The sequence below is a fragment of the Salmo salar genome, chromosome ssa01 (assembly GCF_905237065.1).
Source record: "Salmo salar chromosome ssa01, Ssal_v3.1, whole genome shotgun sequence".
NCBI classification, from domain to species: domain Eukaryota; kingdom Metazoa; phylum Chordata; class Actinopteri; order Salmoniformes; family Salmonidae; genus Salmo; species Salmo salar.
Window position 1 is genome coordinate 95,428,493 of NC_059442.1, and position 23,756 is coordinate 95,452,248.

At 41.7% G+C, this 23,756-nt stretch overlaps 1 protein-coding gene and 1 long non-coding RNA gene across 2 annotated transcripts in view; one reads left to right on the forward strand and one right to left on the reverse strand.

The window, feature by feature from the left end:
- The first annotated feature begins 6,934 nt into the window (after positions 1–6,934).
- On the forward strand, positions 6,935–8,502 carry LOC106610644 (cytochrome c oxidase assembly factor 3 homolog, mitochondrial). Its single transcript, XR_001329944.2, has 2 exons — positions 6,935–7,220; positions 7,794–8,502. It is a non-coding gene; the product is annotated as a cytochrome c oxidase assembly factor 3 homolog, mitochondrial (long non-coding RNA).
- Positions 8,503–14,418: 5,916 nt separating this feature from the next.
- The window catches only part of LOC106610613 (serine/threonine-protein kinase WNK4), a 129,207-nt gene continuing 119,869 nt past the window's right edge, over positions 14,419–23,756 (reverse strand). The window contains 3 exon segments of the mRNA XM_045697380.1: positions 14,419–15,793; positions 16,329–16,632; positions 16,817–17,501. Of these exon segments, the coding sequence (XP_045553336.1) occupies positions 15,791–15,793; positions 16,329–16,632; positions 16,817–17,501 (992 nt within the window). The 3' untranslated portion in view covers positions 14,419–15,790.

Genomic DNA, 23,756 nt, shown 5'->3' on the forward strand with positions numbered 1-23,756 from the left:
TTGCCAGCCTTGCCACATCCGACAAGCATCGGAGCCGGTGTAGTACGAATTGATCTTAGTCCTGTATTTGATGCTCTGCCTGTTTGATGGTTCGTTGGAGGGCATCGCGGGATTTCTTATAAGCTTCCGGGTTAGAGTCCCGCTCCTTGAAAGCGGTAGCTCTACCCTTTAGCTCAGTGAGGATGTTGTCTGTAATCCATGGCTTCTGGTTGGGGTATGTACGTACAGTCACTTTTGGGACGACGTCATCGATGCACTTATTGATGAAGCCAGTGACTGATGTGGTTTACTCGTCAATGCCATCGGAAGAAACCTGGAACATATTCCAGTCTGTGCTAGCAAAACAGTCCTGTAGCTTAGCATCTGCTTCATCTGACCACTTTTTTAGTCATTGGTGCTTCCTGCTTTAGTTTTTGCTTGTGAACAGGAATCAGGAGGATAGAATTATGGTGATATTTGCCAAATGGAGGGCGAGGGAGAACTTTGTCTGCATCTCTGTGTGTGGAGTAAAGGTGGTCTAGAGTTTTTTTCCCCCTCTGGTTGCACATTTAACATGCAGGTAGAAATAAGGTAAAACGGATTTGTTTCCCTGCATTAAAGTTCCCGGCCACTAGGAGCGCCGCCTCTGGATGAGGATTTTCCTGTTTGGTTACTTTTTTCCAGCAGCAGACCATGATAGATAATGTCAAAAGCCGCACTGAAGTCTAAAAAACAGCACCCACTGTCTTTTTTATCAATTTCTCTCAGCCAATCATCAGTAATTTTTGTAAGTGCTGTTCTTCTTGAATGCCCTTCCCTATAAGCGTGCTGAAAGTCTGTTGTCAATTTGTTAACTGTCAAATAACATTATAAAAGTTTACTAAGGATATAGGGGGCTTTATTATTCTTAGGTAGCGGTATAACTTTTGCTTCCCTCCAGGCCTGAGGGCACACACTTTCTAGTAGGCTTAAATTGAAGATATGGCAAATAGGAGTGGCAATTGCTCCTCCTAGATGCCTACACGTATTATCCTCAGTAATTTTCCATCCAAGTTGTCAGCCGGTGGCTTGTCATTGTTGATAGACAACAATAATCTTTTCACCTCTTCCACACTTACTTTACGGAATTCAAAAATACAATGCTTGTCTTTCATAATTTGGTCAGATATACTTGGATGTGTAGTGTCAGCGTTTGTTTCTGGCATGGCATGCCTAAATTTGCTAATCTTGCCAATGAAAAAATAATTCAACAGTAAAGTAGTTACTACAGCATTGTATTTGGTACAAATCATTCCTTACAAATCAAATCAAATTGCATTGGTCACATACACATAGTTAGCAGATGTTAATGTTCCCACAATGCAGTAATATCTAACAAATTCACAACAACTACCTTATACACACAAATGTAAAGGGATGAATAAGAATATGTACATATAAATATATGGATGAGCGATGGCCGTGCGGCACAGGCGAGATGCTGTAGATGGTATAGAATACAGTATATACATATTAGATGAGTAATGTAGGATATGTAAACATTATTAAAGTGGCGTTATTTAAAGTGACTAGTGATACCTTTATTAAGTCAATTCATGAAAGTGGCCAGAGATTTCAGTCAGTATGTTGGCAGCAGCCTCTCTATGTTAGTGATGGCTGTTTAACAGTCTAATGGCCTTGAGATAGAAGCTGTTTTTCAGTCTCTCGGTCCCAGCTTTGATGCACCTGTACTGACCTCGCCTTCTAGATGGTAGTGGGGTGAACAGGCAGTGGCTCGGGTGGTTGTTGTCCTTGATGATCTTTTTGGCCTTCCTGTGACATCGGGTGATGTAGGTGTCCTGGAGGCCAGGTAGTTTGGCCATGGTGATGCGCTGTGCAGACCGCACCACCCTCTGGAGAGCTTTGCGGTTGAGGGCGGGTCAGTTGCCGTACCAGGCGGTGATACAGCCCGTCAGGATGCTCTCGATTGTGCATCTGTAAAAGTTTGTGAGTGTTTTAGGTGACATGCCATATTTCTTCAGCCTCCTAAAGTTGAAGAGGCGCTATTGTGCCTTCTTCACCAAGCTGTCTGTGTGGGTGGACCATTTCAGTTTGTCTGTGATGTGTACAACGAGAACCTTAAAACTTTCCACCTTCTCCACTACTGTCCCGTCAATGTGGGGTGCTCCCTCTGCTGTTTCCTAAAGTCCACGATCATCTCCTTTGTTTGGTTGACGTTGAGTGAGAGGTTATTTTCCTGACACCACACTCCGAGGGCCCTCACCTCCTCCCTGTAGGCTGTCTCGTCGTTGTTGGTAATCAGGCCTACCACTGTAGTGTCTGCAAAGTTGATGATTGAGTTGGAGGCGTGCATGGCCATGCAGTCATGGGTGAACAGGGAGTACAGGAGAGGGCTGAGAACACACCCATGTGGGGTCGCAATGTTGAGGATCAGCGGGGAGCACCACCTGGGGGTGGCCCGTCAGAAAGTCCAGGACCCAGTTGCACAGGACGGGGTCGAGACCCAGGGCCTTAAGCTTAATGACGAGTTTGGCGGGTACTATGGTGTTAAATGCTGAGCTGTAGTCAATGAACAGCATTCTTACATAGGTATTCCTCTTGTCCAGATGGGATAGGGCCGTGTGCAGTGTGATGGCGCTTGCATCGTCAGTGGACCTATTGGGGTGGTAAGCAAATTGGAGTGGGTCTAGGGTATCAGGTAGGGTGGAGGTGATATGATCCTCGACTAGTCTCTCAAAGCGCTTCATGATGAGAGAAGTGAGTGCAACGGGGCGATAGTAATTTAGTTCAGTTACTGTAGCTTTCTTGGGAACAGGAACAATGGTGGCCATCTTGAAGCATTTGGGGACAGCAGACTGGGATAGGGATTAATTGAATATGTCCGTAAACACACCAGCCAGCTGATCTGCGCATGCTCTGAGGACGCGGCTAGGGATGCCATCTGGGCCGGCAGCCTTGCAAGGTTTAACACTTTTAAAATGTTTTACTCACGTTGGCCATGGAGAAGGGGAGCCCACAGGCTTTGGTAGCGGGCCGTGTCAGTGGCACTGTATTGTCCTCAAAGTGAGCAAAAGAAGTTGTTTAATTTGTCTGGGAGCAAGATGTTGATGTCCGCGACGGGGCTGGTTTTCTTTTTGTAATCCGTGATTGACTGTAGACCCTGCCACATACGATCGTGTTTGAGCCGTTAAATTGCGACTCTATTTTGTCTGTATACTGATGCTTTGCTTGTTTGATTGCCTTGCAGAGGGAATAGCTGCACTGTTTGTATTCGGTCATGTTTCCAGTCGCCTTGCCATGATTAAAAGCGATGGTTCACGCTTTCAGTTTTGCACGAATGCTGCCATCAATCCACGGTTTCTGGTTAGGAAAGGTTTTAGTCACAGTAGGTACGACATCTCCGATGCACTTGCTAATAAACTTGCTCACCGAGCCAGCGTATACATCGATGTTATTGTCTGAGGCTATCCGGAACATACGCATGAATTGAAGCAATCTTCATGTGTGGAATCCGATTGGTCAGACCAGTATTGGATAGACCTGTGCACGGGCGTTTCCTGTTTTAGTTTCTGTCTATAGGGTGGGAGCAACAAAATGGAGTCATGGTCAGATTTGCCGAAGGCAGGGGGGGGAAGGCTTTGTATGCATTGCGGAAGTTAGAGTAGCAATGATCCAGAATGCTACCAGCTTGTAAGGAATTCTAGGCGAAGTGAACATAAGGACTTGAGTTCCTGTATGTTGTTGTGATTACACCATGAGTCGTTAATCATAAGGCATACACCCCCACCCTTCTTCTTACCAGAGAGATGTTTGTTTCTGTTGGCGCGATGTATGAAGAAACCGGGTGGCTGTACCTACTCTGACAACATATCCCGAGTGAGCCATGTTTCCGTGAAACAGAGAATGTTACAATCTCTGATGTCCCTCTGGAAGGCAACTCGTGCCCTAATTTCGTCCACCTTGTTATCTAGAGATTGGACATTGATGAGTAATATGTTAGGAAGAGTTGGATGGTGTGCTCGCCTTCTGAGTCTGACCAGTAGGCCGCTCCGTCTGCCTCTCCTGCGGCGACCGCGTTGTTTTGGGTCGGCCTCTGGGGTAAGATCCCATGACCAGGGTGGAGGTCCGAACAAAGGATCCGCTTCAGGAAAGACGTATTCATGGTCGTAATGTTGGTAAGTTGACATCGCTTTGATATCCAATAGTTCTTCCCGACTGTATGTAATAACACTTGAGATTTTCTGGGCTAACAATGTAAGAAATAATACATTAAAAAAAAATAATAACTGCATAGTTTCTTAAGGACCTGAAGCGAGGCAACAATCTCTGTCGGCGCCATCTTGAAGTTCTAGACCTCAGCTGAATCAGGTAATTAATGGTATGGCTGTTGAACAAGTTGAGGAGACTAAATTACATGGTGTTCCCTTATTGTAAACTGTCATGGTGAAAACATATAGATTCAATGGTTGTAAAGATGGGGAGAGGTCTGTCTGTAATAAATAAATGCTCAGATTTTTTGACTCCACAAAGCAAGTCCTGCAGGCTCTAATTTGATCTTATCTTGATTATTTCCAGTCATATGGTCAAGTGCTGCAAAGTGCTGGCCCAGAACAGAGCGGCACGTCTTGCTCTTTATTGTAATCAGAGGGCTTATATTAATACTATGCATGCCAGTTTGGCTAAGAGTTGAGGAAAGACTGACTGCGTCACTACTTGTTTTCATAAGAAACATTAATGTGTTGGAAATTCCTAATTGTTTGCATAGTATCACGACTCAGGATATGACCCAGATGCAGACACAGGAGTAGGATGGTTCGGCTCTCAGAATATTTATTATGACAAAGGGGCAGGCAAAAGGGCAGGTCGAGGGCAGTCAGAGGTTCGTAGTCTAAGGCAGAGTCAAAAAGGTACAGAACCGGGAAGACTAGAGAACAAGAACTAAACAGCCGGTAACACGGAAAAGACGCTGGGACGACTTAACGAGACATGACGAACTGGCAATAGACAAACAGAAAACGCAGGTATAAATACACGGGATAATGACAAAAACAAGAGACACCTGGTGGGGGATGGAGACAAGCACAAGACAGGTGAAACAGATCAGGGTGTGACACTAAGTCAACTTACACACAGCACTGACACACACACTTACCCCACCAGACATGCCACCAGGGTTTTTTTCACAGTCCCCAGGTCCAGAACAAATTCAAGGAAACGTACCGTATTATACAGAGCCATGACTGTATTGAACTCCCATCTTCCATACTCCAAGTGAACAGCAAATCTGGTTTAAAAAAAAATAAATAAAGCAACACCTCATGGCACAACGCCTCTCCTGACAAAAAGATACTGCAGTCAGAGTGCAGTTTAACTGCAGTACAATGCTGTATAACGGCAGTCTAACTGCAGTATGCTGCAAATACTGCGTCCATAATAAACTTTTTTTTTTTACTGCAGTAATTTTGCAGTGTGACCAGTGCCTAATTTGAGCTGGATCATGCCAGAACAGGATCCGGCACCTCTCTGTTTAGGACAGTTTTTTTCCGGAACCTATTTGGCCGGATTTGTTAACTTTGGTGGCATGAAAAATATTTTTCACTTTTTTAAATGTCAAATGTTTTTACAAAAGCGATCAAAGTTCATTCGAGTTGTCTCTTCATTCATTTCCATGCCCCCACAAAGAAACAGTGAAAAAATAGATTTTCATTCCTGGCCTAATATTCTAAGGGTTTATGTTTTGCGCAACATTGTAACCTATGAGAAGCGTGGCCTTGGCTGTATGAGAAGCGCGACAGTATTTCTCACATAACTAGAATGAGATTCACTTTCTATGATCTCTCTCCCTCTGCTCTGATAGACAGGAAATAGACTACAGTTTTGAACGCGCAGCAGATTTGACAGTGAAAAAACATCACGCAGACAAAACAGGTCTTTCGAAATATTAAAAATACAAATCAAGGGAAACACAGGAAAGCAAATGGCTCCTGCTGAAATGAGAAGACTGCTGTAGGCTAAAATATTTGGTAAACTTCCGAGAGAGAGAGGCTTTTGGCAGGAGAGAATCAGCCATCCCTGTGGCTCGGTTGTGGGTTCGATTCCCACGGGGGGCCAGTACGAGGAAGAAAAAAAAATGTATGAAATGAATTGAAATGTATGCATTCACTACTGTAAGTCGCTCTGGATAAGAGCGTCTGCTAAATGACTAAAATGTAAATGTAAGTGAGCCCCGCATCATTGGGTGAGATTGTGAAACTGGAAAGCATTTTAGGACTATATTTCCTCCTCACATTGTAGCCTACAATATTGTATGTCTCCACACACCTAGGTCTAGGCTATTGATAGATTCGAGAAAAGGTAGTTTTATTGTTCTCAGTTTGTCAGTGTCAAAGTAGCCTGCATTCCGATCATCTGTGCTGTATTAAAAAATATCCCAAAGTCTCCAGTCATGTGAAGTGACATAGAATGGTATGAAATGCGTCTATAAAAGGGCACATTCTATAATTACTGCGTCCAAAACTCCACAGTTGACTGTACTTTTACTGCAGTTTCAAAACGGCAATCTTTTTTGTAAGGGCCCCATGTGACCTACTTTTTGTGTGCGTGTACTGACATGTAACTGATAGATGCACACACACAACACGTTAATGTTTTTAAATGTATGTAAATTGTAAAGTATTTCGTCTGTAATGTATTTTTCGTTGTGTCGGACCCCAGTTAGACTAGCTGTCGCCATCCATTAGCGTTAGCTAATGGGGATCCTAACAAATCAAAGCCAATGCTAACGTTAACTTTTCTTCATAGCTACTAGCCATACAGCTTGAGCTTGTTTCTAACGTTACTTGTTCCCGATACACATAGAAAAATGTACTGATCATTTTTCAAATGACAAAATTCTAGAACCGGTTTCCATGAGATGGGGTAATTGCAACACACATATAAAGAAATCGCATTCGAAACAGAGGAACTTTTTGCGTCGAACCCGGAAACGTCCGAGGGACCTATTATAGTGTTGCATAAACAGACCAGCCTGGTCGTCGGAAAGATGTCTGACCAGAAACCAACGGTGGATCCTGAAGTTCCCTTTGCCAAGAGAATAGATCCAAACAAGGAGGATCTTACCAGGGACGAGTTCTACTTTATCAGACAAGTGGAGCTTGCGCAATGGAAGAAGAAATCGCAGCAGCTGAGGGGCCGTAATATTGCAACAGGACTTGGTATCGGAGCCATTGTAATGGGAATTTGTATCCTTGTGAAACAGTCACACAAGGTGAACTAGCTAGTTACGTAAGAGCTAACTTGCACTATCCGGCATGATATAACAAGCCATGGCAATGTTTTCCATAGTTTAGTCAACCGGACATTAATTTAGGTCCTTGAAGCTGCAAGTCATTGTAGAAATGAAATGACATGCACGTTGAAACGGTGAAGCGCACCATGAAGTGTTTGCATTGTACTGTAGCAAGTGAGTTAGTTAATTGGCCTTAAAACCAGAATTTGGGTTTACAGGAGTCGTTGAATATAGCGATTTTCCTTTCAAATCGAATCGCCATATTAAGCTTCTCCTGAATGCCCAGTTTCTGGTTTACTAATTGGCTAACTAGATACCTAAATAGGTCTCTCAGCTTGTCACTTTATTGTAGGCTGCTACAGTGAAAGCTGGTGATGAGTGTAAAACGTGCCATAAATGTATGTTGATGTTAAAAACATTCATCTTTGTGTGTATGTACAGTAACTAAGGTCGACTGTAGATCGCTTTTCAGTCAGCACATCCCTTGCCTCAATCTGCACATTTGCCTTAACTTTGCTTCTCCTAGATGCCTACACGTTTTACTCAGTGAAACAGGAGAAGATCATGGATGAGCTGGATGAGGAGGCCAAGATGAGAGGGGCAAAGACAGGCACCAACTGACATGGCAATCAGAACTTAGCTCAGATGGACTGTGTGGTGTGCCACGTATCCTATCTACTGCACTGGAAGGGACGAAAAGACTAATGCTGACGCTACACCTTATTCCACTGCTAGCCATTGTCAACTTTCAAAGAGGCAGCATCGGACATGTTTTGCCCAGGATCTGTAGGTTATGTAAAATTGCTGCTGAGTTAAGCGTTTTCATTGTGATTAAACATGCTTGTCAATAGGAGGAAAGATCTACTGCTCCCGATTGCCCTACCAATTCAGGATACCTGGGTGGTGTTTACTAAATGGAAGAAAATGGACTACTTGTAGTTGTTGTAGACTTTTGTAAGAAACGGTCACTTAAAAAAAAAACATGAACAGGACCCTATTCTTCCTTTTCTCCCAATAAGTAGTCAGTCACTTGTATAGAATTATTGGTACTGCCCCATTCAGCGCCATATGTCTCCCAAAACTGTCTATAGAACTAATTCAACCTCCAATCAATAATGTTAATTCTACAGTGGCCTTGAAATGTGTGGGATTTGAATTGGAACTACTGAACTGAGACAAAGAAACACAATCAGATTGAAATATATTTATGTTGATAAAGGACGGAGTTGTAAAAATTGTATTATGTCGTTTTTTTACAACACAAATTACATCTTCATGTAAGGTCAGTGGAATGTTTCATAGGCTAAATGTCAGACATACAGTTGAAGTCGGAGGTTTACATACACCTTAGCCAAATACATTTAAACTCAGTTTGTCACAATTCCTGACATTTAATCCTAGACAAAAGTTCCTATCTTAGGTCAGTTAGGATCACCACTTTATTTTAAGAATGTGAAATGTCAGAATAATAGTAGAAAGAATGATTTATTTCAGCTTTTATATCTTTCATCACATTCCCAGTGGGTCAGAAGTTTACATACACTCAATTAGTATTTGGTAGCATTGCCTTTAAATTGTTTAACTTGGGTCAAACGTTTCGGGTAGCCTTCCACAAGCTTCCCAGAATAAGTTGGGTGAATTTTGGCCCATTCCTCCTGACAGAGCTGGTGTAACAGTCAGGTTTATAGGCCTCCTTGCTAGCACACTTTCAGTTCTGCCCACAAATGTTCTATAGGGTTGAGGTCAGGGCTTTGTGATGGCCACTCCAATACCTTGACTGTGTTGTCCTTAAGCCATTTTGCCACAACTTTGGCAGTATGTTTGGGGTCATTGTCCATTTGGAAGACCCATTTGCGACCACGCTTTAACTTCCTGACTGACGTATTGAGATGTTGCTTCAATATATCCACATAATGTTCCTTCCTCATGAAGCCATCTATTTTGTGAAGTGCACCAGTCCCTCCTGCAGCAAAGCACCCCCACAACATGATGCTGCCACCCCTGTGCTTCACGGTTGGGCTGGTGTTCTTCGGCTTGCAAGCCTCCCCCTTTTTCTTCCAAACATAACAATGTTCATTATGGCCAAACGGTTCTATTTTTGTTTCATCAGACCAGAGGACATTTCTACAAAAAGTACAATCTTTGTCCCCATGTACAGTTACAAACCGTAGTCTGGCTTTTTTATGCCGGTTTTTGAGCAGTGGCTTCTTCCTTGCTGAGCGGCCTTTGAGGTTATGTCGATATAGGACTCGCTTTACTGTGGATATAGATATTTTTGTACCTGTTTCCTCCAGCATCTTCACAAGGTCCTTTGCTGTTGTTCTGGGATTGATTTGCACTTTTCGCACCAAAGTACGTTCATCTCTAGGAGACAGAACGCGTCTCCTTCCTGGGCGGTATGACGGCTGTGTGGTCCCATGGTGTTTATACTTGCATACTATTGTTTGTACAGATGAACGTGGTACCTTCAGGCGCTTGGAAATTGCTCCCAAGGATGAACCAGACTTGTGGAGGTCTACAATTCTTTTTTCTGAGGTCTTGGCTGATTTCTTTTGATTTTTCCCATGATGTCAAGCAAAGAGGCACTGAGTTTGAAGGTAGGCCTTGAAATACATCCACAGGTACACCTCCAATTGACTCAAATTATGTCAATTAGCCTGTCAGAACCTTCTAATGCCATGACATCATCTTCTGGAATTTTCCAAGCTGTTTAAAGGCACAGTCAACTTAGTGTATTTTATCTTCTGACCCACTGGAATTGTGATATAGTGAATTATAAGTGAAATAATCTGTCTGTAAACAATTGTTGGAAAAATTACTTGTGTCATACACAAAGTAGATGTCCTAACCCACTTGCCAAAACTAGTTTGCTAACAAGAAATGTGTAGAGTGGTTGAAAAACGAGTTTTAATGACTCCAACCTAAGTGTATGTAAACTTCCGACTTTAATTGTACACTAATATTGGCACAATAGTACTGAAGCAGAGAGGAACGCTATCATAATTCCAACTATTATGTCAAAATATGATTTACAGAGTATGCTGTAGCCACCAAACCTACAGAGTAAAAATATTAAATAAGACATTGCAAGGGGAAGGCACAGATTTGAGCATGGCAGGACAGCAGCTTTGCATATCAAAGCAATACAATCATACACATTTATTAAAATATTAGCATTGTAATCACATTTTCTTTAAATATATACATTTGTGGAAATCTTAGGTGAGTATCATCCTGAGTGGCGCAGCGGTCTAAGGCAGTGCATCTGGGCTAGAGGTGTCACTACAGACCCTGGTTCAATTCCAGACTGTATCACAACCGGCCGTGATTGGGAGTCCCATGGGGTGGCACACAATTGGCCCAGTGTCATCCGGGTTAGGGTTTGGCCGGGGTTGGTCGTCATTGTAAATAAGAATTTGTTCTTAACTGACTTGCCTAGTTAAATAAAATAAAAATAGAATTCAGTGTGCGTATTTAAGGCAATGGCTAAGGGCTCACAGTTCGATCCATTTGTTATGCAGTCATTTTCTCCCCTCCCTACCTGTGCATATAAATAAGCTACTTCATTTACAAAAAGTATGAAATTAGTGACTACTAAAGTAGAAGTTACTAAAGTGCAGAGTTGTTTTATTGTTTATTACACATTGCAGCAATGTTTTATCATTGTTCAATGATGTGTACAAAACATTAGGAACACCTTTAGGACTGAGCCCATTTAGTCTACTGGTCGATTGTTTGGTCCATAGGCTGTTGGTTGGCCAAGATGATTATTTCTTGTCTGATTTGCGCATGTCTCAGTGGACTAATTCATTGAGGAGGCTGTGGTCCAAGAAGGAGCGTGTGGCTAAGATGAAGAAGGCACGTCTCTCATTGTTTCATAACTTCATTGTGTCAACTGTTTGCCCTTTGATTGTTAGTGTCTATGATCAGTTCCCTGTTACATACACTACCGGTCAAAAGTTTTAGAACACCTACTCATTCAAGGGTTTTTCTTTATTTTTACTATTTCCTACATTGTAGAATAATAGTGAAGACATCAAAACTATGAAATAACACATGGAATCATGTAGTAACCAAAACAAGTGTTAAACAAATGAAAATATATTTTATATTTGAGATTCTTCAAATAGCCACCCTTTGCCTTGATGACAACTTTGCACACTCTTAGCATTCTCTCAAACAGATTCATGAGGTAATCACCTGGGTAATCACCTAATCATCATGTTTAAATGAACAGGTGTGCCTTGATAAAAGTTCATTTGTGGAATGTCTTTCCTTCTTAATGCGTTTGAGCCAATCAGTTGTGTTGTGACAAGGTAGGGGTGGTATACAGAAGATAGCCCTATTTGGTAAAATACAATGTCCATATTATGGCAAGATAAGCAAAGAGAAACAACAGTCAAATAAGCAAAGAGAAACAACAGTCCATCATTACTTGAAGACATGAAGGTCAGTCAATACAGAACATTTCAAGAACTTTGAAAGTTTCCTCATGTGCAATCGCAAAAACCATCAAGCGCTATGATGAAAATGGCTCTCATGAGGACCGCCACAGGAATGGAAGACCCAGAGTTACCTCTGCTGAAGAGGATTAGTTCATTAGAGTTACCAGCTTTAGAAATTGCAGCCCAAATTCAATGCTTCACAGAGTTCAAGTAAGACACATCTTAACATCAACTGTTCAGAGGAGACTGAATCAGGCCTTCATGGTCGAATTGCTGCAAAATAAACACTACTAAAGGACACCAATAATAAGAAAAGACTTGCATGGGCCAAGAAACACAAGCATGGGACATTAGACCGGTGGAAATTAGTCCTTTGGTCTGGAGTCCAAATTGGAGATTTTTGGTTCCAACCGCCGTGTCTTTGTGAGATGCAATGTGGGTGAACGGATGATCTCAGCATATGTATTTCCCACCGTAAAGCATAGAGGAGGAGGTGGTGTTATGTTGTGGGGGTGCTTTGCTGGTGACACTGTCTGTGATTTATTTAGAATTCAAGGCACGCTTAACCAGCATGGCTACCACAGCATTCTGCAGCGATTATGCCATCCCATCTGGTTTGAGCTTAGTGGGACTATCATTTTGTTTTTCAACAGGACAATGACCCAACACACCTCCAGGCTGTGTAAGGGCTGTTTGACCAAGAAGGAGAGGGCTGGAGTACTGCATTAGATGACCTGGCCTCCACAATCCCCCGACCTCAACCAAATTGAGATGGTTTGAGATGAGTCGGACCGCAGAGTGAAGGAAAAGCAGCCAACAAGTGCTCAGCATATGTGGGAACTCCTTCAAGACTGTTGGGAAAGCATTCCAGGTGAAGCTGGTTGAGAGAATGCCGAGAGTGTGCAAATCTGTCATCAAGGCAAAGGGTGGCTATTTTGATGTTTCACACTTTTTTTGGTTAATACATGATTCCATATGTGTTATTTCATAGTTTTGCTGTCTTCACTATTATTCAACAATGTAGAACATAGTACAAATAAATAAAAACCCTTGAATGAGTAGGTGTTCTAAAACTTTTGACCGGTAGTGTATATCACCAGTAATAGGCTATATTTACCATTAATCCCCATCATTTCTAATCTACAATGTTTGTTTGGTTAGGGTCATTTCTGTTAATGCAGTCATTATATTATTATACCAGTATTTTGCTGTTCTCATTGTCGGAGTGGACATGTTGTGTGCAGAGCTCACAACCTATGCTACACTTGTGAGGAACAAGTTTTGGTTTATTTCAATCAATTTACGAGTTTTGTCATTGTATTAATTGTCTTTTCTTTGGAGCGCTCCTGTCAATGTTGAGTAAGGACGTGCACCTAATTACGCATATAGGCCTAGAAGTATATAGGCCTAGGCTACCTGGCCTGCGTGCAAATGCAGGCCAATAAATGTGCCCATTTGGGGGATGTCTGATAGTATTTCTAATTGTCTTAAGTAATGAGCTCTGGAGCTGAGCAAGTCTCTTTTCAGAACGTCAATGTATTTGAAAAATATCTCCAGTGCTTTCCTTTTCGATATCCACTTGGCATGAAAGGGAAACATGTCATGCTCTGATCCAGTGGAAACGTCACAAAATAGATGATTACACTGGTGTGGGGAACTCTGAGGCCCCAGAATGTTTTATACCATGTTGCAAGTTTGCTAGCTCAAGCTTCAGGCTGTACCCAAGTTAATAGTTGATACAATGTTTCAAGTTCCTTGCAGACAGGCCATGGGTAGCCAATGTGATTTAAAGGATGTTTTTTTTATCAGGATAGATTCTACCTGCAGGCTGCAATGTTTTTATTTGTTGGTTTATGAAGGCTATTTTTACATAGTTGCCAATGGCAATAGAAGTTACTTTTAGATGTGTATCATTTTCATTCATATGTAGATATAATTTAGATTAACCACATGACAATTATTTTGAGATACAAAGACTATTATAAATTAAATTAAACTGTTCCACTAAAATGTGCATATGAAAATCATAACTGACACCCAGATCGGTAGAAATGGTAAGATAAATTGACACTGCAAATATAAAAGGTTGCCGGCCCATGGTGTAGCCTATTACCGGCAACTTTAGGAGGATAACGGAAGAATCAGCGAAGGCCAGCATCAGCGGGAGAAAGAGGGTCGGGAACAGGTATTTTTCTTCTGGTTAGGATATATTGATCTCTGGCTCATTCTTGAGTCATTTGTGTATATTCATTGTTTAATTAAACTAAGTACTTACTGCATCAGATAAGCTCAGTCTGTATGGAAAAATACACGTTTTAACATTTTGTCTAATTGGTCAAAAGAAAAAAGGACCCAGTCGACCAAGATTTAGTTTTTTTTGTCGGAGACAGCCCTAAACCTTCCTATTATTGAGTTTCACCACCTTTGCCCTCAGAACAGCTTCAATTAGTTGGGGCATGGACTTTACAAGGTGTCGAAATCGTTCCACAGGGATGCTGGCCCAAGTTGACTCCAATGCTTCCCACAGTTGTGTCAAGTTGGCTGGATGTCCTTTGGGTGGTGGATAATTCTTGATACACACAGGAAACTGTTGAGTGTGAAAATCCCAGCAGAGTTGCAGTTCTTGACACACTCAAACCGGTGTGCCTAGAACCGGTGTGCCTAGAATACATTTTTATATATAAGAAAGTAAAAAATATATTACATTATTTGGAAATAAATTGTGAATTCACCTGGTCAGTCTAATGGAAAGAGCAGGTGTTCATAATGTTTTATACACTCCGTGTATGTGCAAGAAATGTAGGTTGCCAAAATGTCTTTGGTTCATTTGCAAACGTAATTTATAAATGCATTATTTCATATTTACAATCATGGTGAGACCCATTAGTCTACACCTATATCTGTATATTGGATTCTTTTTGTAGAAAATATAATCTCAGTGAAAAAGTCAAGAGAGATTCGTAACAATCATCAACCATAACTAGTTTACATTTTTTATCAACGTGGCTGATTTGGCAATACTTTCACTGGACTTTTTTTTTTTTAAAGGAGTAAGTAGTTAGTTTGTCTTGGGTATTCCTCATGTATAGAGCTGTGTTGTCTAGCTTCCTACGGAAAGACTGACACCGCAATCTCAGTGTTATAGTGCTACCACTAGGTTGTATTCAGCAATAGAAAACTACTGGTCTATAGTGTTGAATTGTATTGATAAATGCTCACTATCATGTATATAAGATACTGCCTAACGTTAGAAAACAATGTTCACATCCTTCTACATGTCGACAACAGTTGTCCTTCATAATGCTGTTGCACATTAGAAAACCAGCAGAAGTACAACAACATATCTGGATTTCCATAGTCACTCTAGAGGGCAGTAGTGCGCTTACAGTCAGCATCAACATCAACAGATTGCAAACAGACAGTCAAATGTGCAAATAAAAATGTGAATAATCTGAAACAGTCCCAATAAAAACTGTCTGCGACAGTCAGATAAGCAGGAAAATATTGATCCACTGCCCCGGACTTGATCCCATGATCCCAATATTGTTGCTCGAACAACCCTTACTGCTTTGTGTCTACAAGGCAGGATTATAGCTGATCACTAAGGCTCTACTGTATGTACAACTATCACACATGTTCAGCATAGCATAGTATGAGGAAGGATATAGCACTACTTGGGCTGGTACTGTTGTGAGCCGTTTACACTCATTTTATACTCACACTGTTCTGGTGGCATCCTACTGAACCATTGTACTGGCAGGGCTTCTCTCTGGGGTGACTGACAGCAGATGACAGAGGTTCCGTTGTCCCTTCATAGCAGAGGGCTCAGTGACCTATGATGAACCCTGTGATCTCTGATGAACCCGTGACCTTTGATTAACCCTGTGACCATTGGCTCAGCAGAGAAGCTTCCTGGTTTCTGGGGGGCCTAGGTTACTCTCTCCTCCAGTGGGGGGCCAGATAAAGGGTTTAGACGTGATGTCACTTCCTTCCTCCAGCAAGATGGATATGATCACTGCAGTCACTCTTCAGATGAGGTAGTCCGGACTTATTCTACAGCAAGCATGGCTTGAGATTCTTACTGGTGAGAGAGGAGACAAGGAGATGCAATGATTAGATGTGTAGAGTATTCAGATATAGTGGAGAATTGTTCACCTCCTGTCTTCTAGATAAACTCAGATTTTGGACAGCAGGATGAATACAACACATACTCAATACAGTAGCCGTGTCTGAAATCTGGCTTGCCTACTACTTACTAAAACTGCATACTGTGTACTAATCACATATACTATTTAGAATGTAGTATTTAATAAAAACATATGCAGTAAGCAACAAATGTCAACATACCGAGAGTGTGTCAGCTAATGCGCAATTGCGTTGTTTCCCGCCATTTGTTCATTTTGGTATAGCTTCTCCCCTTATCTGATTATCAGCTGTTGTCAAACACACGCTGGTCTGAAAAGATGATTCTATTCCTCAGTAGCTGGCAGCGATTCTTTTTTTTCTTCCCACACACTATAAAACGTTTTATTTTCGCATTCCCAATCATCCTACTATTTAGAACGCAAGTAGAAGTATTCAGACCCGGCCCCTGTAAGGACAATGTGTAAACCCACCATTCTACTGACGTCAGATGCAAAAGTCACCCCTTTAGAGGGCTTCTCCAGAGAGCTGCTACTGCTGCTGCCACCCAGAGAGTTCCTCCTAATGATACCTTGGAGGGGGAGCATGTCCAGGCGCTGCAGACTGTTTCTGCGGGAGGAGAGGTAACTCCTTTCCTTAGAGAGGCGGCGCTGGCGACTTGACAGCATGGCGGCAGGAGAGACAATCCCCGCAGGGGGAACCTTCCCCATCCTCTCATACAGCTCTTCAATCTCCCTCTTCTGGGTGGCCTGGAGACTCTGCACCTCTGCCAAGTGTCTGACAGGAGGGAGAGAGAGAGAATGAGAGAGCGGGATAAAGATAAACAGTTTAGGACTCTGAGGAGGATATGTGTAAGTGCTTTGGAATAGTTGAGAGTCAAGTTGAGTTCAAAGTAATCAAACTTCGATTAAAACCCAAAATGGGTGAATGACTGAAGAGATGCTGAAGGTGAAACACTCACTTCTCCCTCATCTCCTGCAGCTCCTCCCACATGTCCTCACTCTCTGAGTCGTCACTGCTCAGGTATCTGAAGTTACGGCTGTAGCTCAGCCACATGTGGTTTAGGGCGGAGTTGTAGGTGGGGCTCCCTGCCCCTCCCTCCCACAGGCCACGACCCTCTGAGTCCACCGCTATAACGGAAAGGCCGCTGTCTGCAGACATACCCATCAGACTGAGGCTGCACATTCTCCTCCTCCTCCTCCTCCTCACTGTCTGCTGCTCTTCCTTTTCCTCCTGCTCCTCATCTTCTTCCTTCTCCCCCTCCTGCTCCTCATCTTCTTCCCCAACTTCTTCCTCATCTTCTTCCCCCTCTTCTTCCTTCTTCTGCTCCTCCTCATCTTCCCCCTGTTCTTCCTCCTCCTCTTCCTGCTGCTGCTCCTTGGTCCCGGCCCACTCTACTTGGACCTCCCGGTCCTCCCCCATAGTGAGGTGTTGGTGTGAGGGGGAAAGAGTGAGGGAGGTGTTCAGGCTGGTCTCTGACTCCCACTGCTCCTGCTCCTCTGTGCTGCTCTTGGAGGTGGTAGTGCTGCCCACTGACATGGGCCTGACGGGGTTAGAGCCCTGTCCACCTGGTTCAGCAGTCACAGGGATCTCCATGCTAGGGGAGACCTGGAAACGGCCCACTGTGACAGCAGGAGGCGGGGGATCTGTGGGGAGAAGGGTGTTTATGAACAATATCAATACAGTGATAATAATTCATTTTCACAATCTGCTGTTTGTGTTTACATTCTGTTCCAGTAGTTGATATTATATTCCACTGATATTGACTCATGTACACTCAAATTGATTACAATGCTTTAGGCCGGGATTCAATCCGATTGCCCCTTTTCGGGCTATGCGCCGTTTAAAGGCAATGTTTCTGCATTCGCGGAGCATTCATGGTACACGCTGCATATGTCAACTCAATTTGAAATTTCCTTTAAATATCAAGCATGCAGTTACGTGGCTCTACCGTTGATCGGATAGAACCCTGGCCTTAGTTTCATAACTTTCTGTCAGAAAACCAATCCAACTGCCATATCTACTGCCAACATCTGGCAGTGGTGTAAGAAGTGGGAAGGAATCAAAGTTAGCTGAGGTGTGGAACTAGGTGTCACTCTACTGGCTTGGAAACAGCTTTTCTCTGCTGAATGCGGCCCTGGGACTTCTCAAACAGAGCCTGTTCTGTCTGTCTATTGAGCGGGGTGGGCCTTGATGGGTTGGGTCGCTCGGGGACCGGAGCAGGGCGGAGTGGCGGTGTAGGAAATGGGAGGAGAGACCTGTAACGAGTGTGGAAGCCATCTAATTGGTCAGTTCTGCTGGACAAATCTTCTAATAGGTCAATACTGGTAGGCAGGGCTATAATCACACCTACGTATTGGTCCCTTATTCAATGATCCCGAGGCTCTGCTAGTGCTAATAGGTGATGTTGTCACCAAACACCGATGTGGGCAGGATTAAACAGAACAGGAAACAACGGGAAGGGCAAATTGGCCCAAACACAGTCATTACCCAGCTAGCACATTTGGTTCCTTGGAAGTTGCGGGTACGTATGTTTTTGGTTTCACATTGGTTGTAGTAACGAAGTCATACGTTTCCTGACCGGTAAAACTGTTTTCTAAACGTTCCTATAACAGAAGTGCAAAATTTTGCCTGTTCTGGGAAGGCTTATTTTTAGATTGCAGGGCAATTCTGAGAATGGTTTACTCTCTGGTTCCTTGAAAGTTTTCCTGGAGGTTTTATTAATGCTCTGAGAATGGAAAATATAGGTTATTTAGAGTTTTAAAAAAAAATAACCTCCTTCAAACTTTAACTGAATGTTTCAATAACACTTAATAATATTGCTAGCTTATTTTGGGTTAACTTTTTTGAACTTCAAGCACATTTCTTTTTTATTGTGACACAGCATCAGTAGCTAGGATTCCATCCAATTCGCATCAGATTTTCATGTGAATATTCTAAAATCTGCATAAATAAAATATGTGCATTTTCCCACCAGAGATGTTTTCCATCAAATTGACTGCAGATTAAAGTATGTGCGTGATAACATAGTCCACATAATAACTTTTGCGGTTAAATTCCCATGTACCGAATAAAAAATTCCAGTTAAATGGGATTCCATCGCATTTTCAACTCTACTGATTGTTTTGACACAAAAAATGTGGCGATATATAATATTGTCACATGCGCTCTAGCCTACAGCTTGCAGATACAGTGCGGATATAGCCTACATGAGATTATTATGGCCAAAAGAGCGATAATATTTTATTTTGTCAAACGGCAGCCAAGCATCGATCATCATGTAACCAGAATAAGACCTTCGATTTATATTGGAAAGAAGCATCAAACTCATCACATTGCACTTTCACCACTTTGTGATGTTAATCACAATTGATTTAATCTGTAGCCTAATAAACATCATGGTTTTCCGAGTCATTGTGGGTGGACCACACACACACACCATATCATCACGTAGTTAACTTCGATATGATGGTTAATATCTAAATATTTGCGCATAAAGGTGTTTCCACAGTCAATTCGCGCATAATAGATTTTACCGACACAAAAAGATCCCACCATATCGAACAAACTAATGATCTGTCTTCATTTATAAATGGTATGACTTTACTCAAATAATGATTCAAATGATTCAAACATATAATCTTCTGTCCTCTATCAACCAGGATGGAGCTAGCCATGCCATGTTTTTTTACGCAAACAAAGCTATTAATTTTAGTCTATTCAAACAGACCCCATTTCAAAGGAAACAAGCACTCATTAAGATCAGGTGTGGCCAATTAGTGGGTGTGGCCAACACACCTGAACACACTTAACAAGATAGAGGATAGAGAGAGTTTTGTTGCTGCTGAGAATGGAATGTATATGTTTTTAAATAACATTCTTAGAATGTTCTCTGAACCAAGGTTATTATAGTTTTGTGTTTTTATATATATATTTTTATTTCTATTCGTTTTTTCCATTTTTATTTTAAATGTAGTTTAGTTTCAGTTAGTTTTCGTTTTTATTCCATTTTAGTTTGATAAAAACATTTCTATTTCATTTTTATGTTATTTAGTTTCTGTTTTAGTGTCAAGGACAAAGTAGCCTATGCCTGGGGGGCTAGCAGCCATGTATGTGTTATTTATTCTGTTACCTAGTGATAGACCAGTGTTAGCTAGTGATAGACCAGTGTTAGCTAGTTATAGGCTGGTGTTAGCTAGTGATAGGCTGGTGTTAGCTAGTGATAGGCTGATGTTAGCTAGTGATAGGCTGGTGTTAGCTAGTGATAGGCTGGTGTTAGCTAGTGATATGCTAGTGTTAGCTAGTAATAGGCTAGTGTTAGCTAGTGTTAGCTTGTAATAGGCTAGTGTTAGATAGTGTTAGCTTGAAATAGGCTCGTGTTAGCTAGTGATAGGCTAGTGTTAGCTTGTAATTAGCTAGTAATAGGCTAGTGATAGCTAGTAATAGGCTAGTGTCAGCTAGTGATAGCTAGTGTTAGCAAGTGTTAGGCTAGCTAGTAGTCTCTGAAATCACAGACCTAAAGGATTCTCTTGGACATTTAGAAAGAAAACAAATCCGGGAAGGGTATTCTTCAGACAGAAAACTCTCCCAAGTTTGGGTAGGTAGGCCAAGCCTGAAAAATCATCATTGGTTACCGCCTTGGTTACCGCCTAATGTGTTGCATTATGGGGATATAAATTGGCCGCCTGCGCCTACATGACAATGGCATTAACTTTACAAAAAAATATGTGATCAAAGACTGCAAGTTTCTTCAGTTGCTCTTCACCATCTTCAGCCTACAGCCACTGCCTGCATTGTGGGAGGCTCTTTTGTCAACCAATCATTAAGATGTTTTTGTTTGCCTCACACGAACATGACCAAAGATGTGACTGAAACAGGAACCAAATTTGCGATTTTCATGTATACAGTGGACAAATGAATGTGAGGCTCTCAATAACCAATTGATAGTACAGTGTACAATATAAAAAAATAGGACAATGTATTTACAGTTTGAATGTGCGATAAATGTTTATTTCGACATTACAAAAAAAACGGGTATAAACGACAGCAACACTGCCATGTTGCACTGAGCTGTGCCTTTGGAAAACCACAACTTTTGGCTGTTGCAGATGCACCTCCCCGACTTCACTCCTCGACTTTCATCTGCAGTCTATTGCTTCAGCCTTAACACTCAAGAGTCCATTCTTTATCTGAAGCACGTAAGCAGACATCTCAGAGCATCAGGCAAATCCCTTGCAGTGGTTTTAGTGAATGTACTGTAAATGATGCAAACTAGCCACTTGTGAAATGCACTAATTAAAAATAACCTCTGCATTCTCCATCTCGCTAGCTAGATAGCTACCACTTTACAGTGCCTTCAGAAAGTATTCATATTCGTATTCCCTTTGGCTTATTCCATTTTTATGTGTTACAGCCTGAATTCAAAATGGATTCTACACACAATACCATTTTCAGATCTTGCTTTTGATTTATGTAAAAACTATAACTTGGCCCCTCAGGAACATTCACTGTCTTCTTGGTAAGCAACTCCAGTGTAGATTTGGCCTTGTGTTTTAGGTTATTGTCCTGCTTAAGGGTGAATTAATCTCCCAGTGTCTGGTGGAAAGTAGACTGAGCCAGATTTTCCTCTAGGATTTTGCCTGTGCTTAGCTCCATTCCATTGATTTTGTTTTACCCTGAAATACTCCCCAGTCCCTTAACAATTACAAGCATACCCATAACATGATGCAGCCACCACTATGCTTGAAAATATGGAGAGTGGTACTCAGTAATGTGTTGTATTGTACTTGCCCCAAATATAACACTTTATGTTCAGGACTAAAGTTGCTTTGAATTGCTTTGCCACGTCTTTTGCTGTATTCATTTAGTGCCTTGTTGTAAACAGGATGCATGTTATTTTTTCTTTTTTTTGTACAGGCTTCCTTCTTTTCACTCCGTCATTTAGGTTAGTATTGTGGAGTAACGACTATTTTGTTGATCTATCCTCAGTTTTCTCCTATCACAACTGTTAAACTCTGTAACTGTTTTAAAGTCACCATGGTGAAATCTCTGAGTGGTTTTCTTCCTCTCCGGCAACTAAATTAGGAAGGACGCCTGTATCTTTGTAGTGACTGGGTGTATTGATACAGCATCCAAAGTGTAATTAATAACCACACCATGCTCAAAGATATATTCAATGTCTGCTTTTTTTTATTTTTACCCATCCACCAATAGGTGGTGCTCTTTGCGAGGCATTTGAAAACCTCCCTGGTCTTTGTGGTTGAAATTCACTGCCCGACTGAGGGAGCTTACAGATAATTGTATGTGTGGGGTACAGAGATGAGGTAGTCATTCAAAAAACATGTTAAACACTATTATTGTCCATGCAACTTATTATGGTACTTGCTAAGCACATTTTTACTCTTGAACTTATTTAGGCTTGCCATAACAAAAGCGTTGAATACTTATTGACTCAAGACATTTCAGACTTCATTTTGAGGTTATCTGTAAAAATGTATGGGATGGGGATGTTGACGCTAGGGAAACAAACAGACAGGGCCGTGGTGTCACTGGATAAGGTAGCGACGTGCTTCCCTGTTCCAAAGAAATGAATAGAGATCATTAGAGATCATTTAAAATGGCTTCCACCATTTTAAAGTAGTCAACTGGGTGGGGATTCCGGAGTAATCAGCCAAGGATCAGAGCATTGTCTTCTTCTTCAAATTGGATTGCCTATAGTTAGTAAATGGCTTTGAGCTATATTACCGACATCTAGTGACCACACTAAATGAATGGCACACACGATTTGGTTTAAGACTCCAGCACTGCAGGTGGAGGTAAATCACCAATGTTAGCCTCAATGGCACTGCCCATGCTGTCACAGGCAAGGTACTTGTACGGATGAGATGTGAATGCTGGGACAATGAGGAAGTTTGACTAAGTGCACTGGGCCGGGCTATGGATCGCAGTGCTAGAGGCGTCACTACAGACCCGGGTTCGATCCCGGGCTGTATCACAACCTGCTGTGATCGGGAGTCCAATAGGGGTGGCGCAAAATTGGCCCAGCGTTGTCCGGGTTAGGCCTTCATTGTAAATAAGAATATGTTCTTAACGGACTTGCCGAGTTAAATAAAGCTTATTTTTAAAATATTTTCTTTTGTGCAGCATGATGCATCTTTTTTTCCCAAAGTTTAGAAGAGAAAAAACTAACACTGAAAATAATTTACCATAGTTAATAGTTTTAGTATAGTTTTAGTTTCTCAAACGTGTTTCTTAATTATTTTATTGCAGTTTACTAAATCGTTTTTTTGATTAGTTTTTGTTTTTGTTTTAGTTTCAGTTTTAATTTACTATAATAACCTCTGAACTTTACTGGAAAGTTTTTGAACGTTCTGAGAACATGCCTTTAAATAGAACCATGAGGAAACGTTATGCTAAAGTACTGAAATTCCCACAGAAGAACGTTGTTTCTCAACGTTTTCTGAACTATTTGAGAACATTCCCAATATCAAACCAGTTGGAGAACATTCCTACATTACCAACATTTTTATTAAATGTAACCATGTTTGAACTTTTAGGAAATGTTCTGTTAAAGTAATGAAATACCAAGAAAATAATGTTTTTTTGTCAAGTTCCTTAAATGTGCTGAAAATGTTCCAAAGCCAAGCAACTATCCTGCACCATTCCCAGAAAGTTGTGGGAAGTTTGTAACCATGCTCTCACCAAGCTCTAAGAAACATATGGTTCTCAGAACGTTATGTGCTAGCTGGGTAGGCCTTATTTAGACAGAATACAACATAAAACACACGTGCTTAATAGAGAAAGGGCCTTGTTGTGTGTGTGTGTGTGTGTGTGTGTGTGTGTGTGTGTGTGTGTGTGTGTGTGTGTGTGTGTGTGTGTGTGTGTGTGTGTGTGTGTGTGTG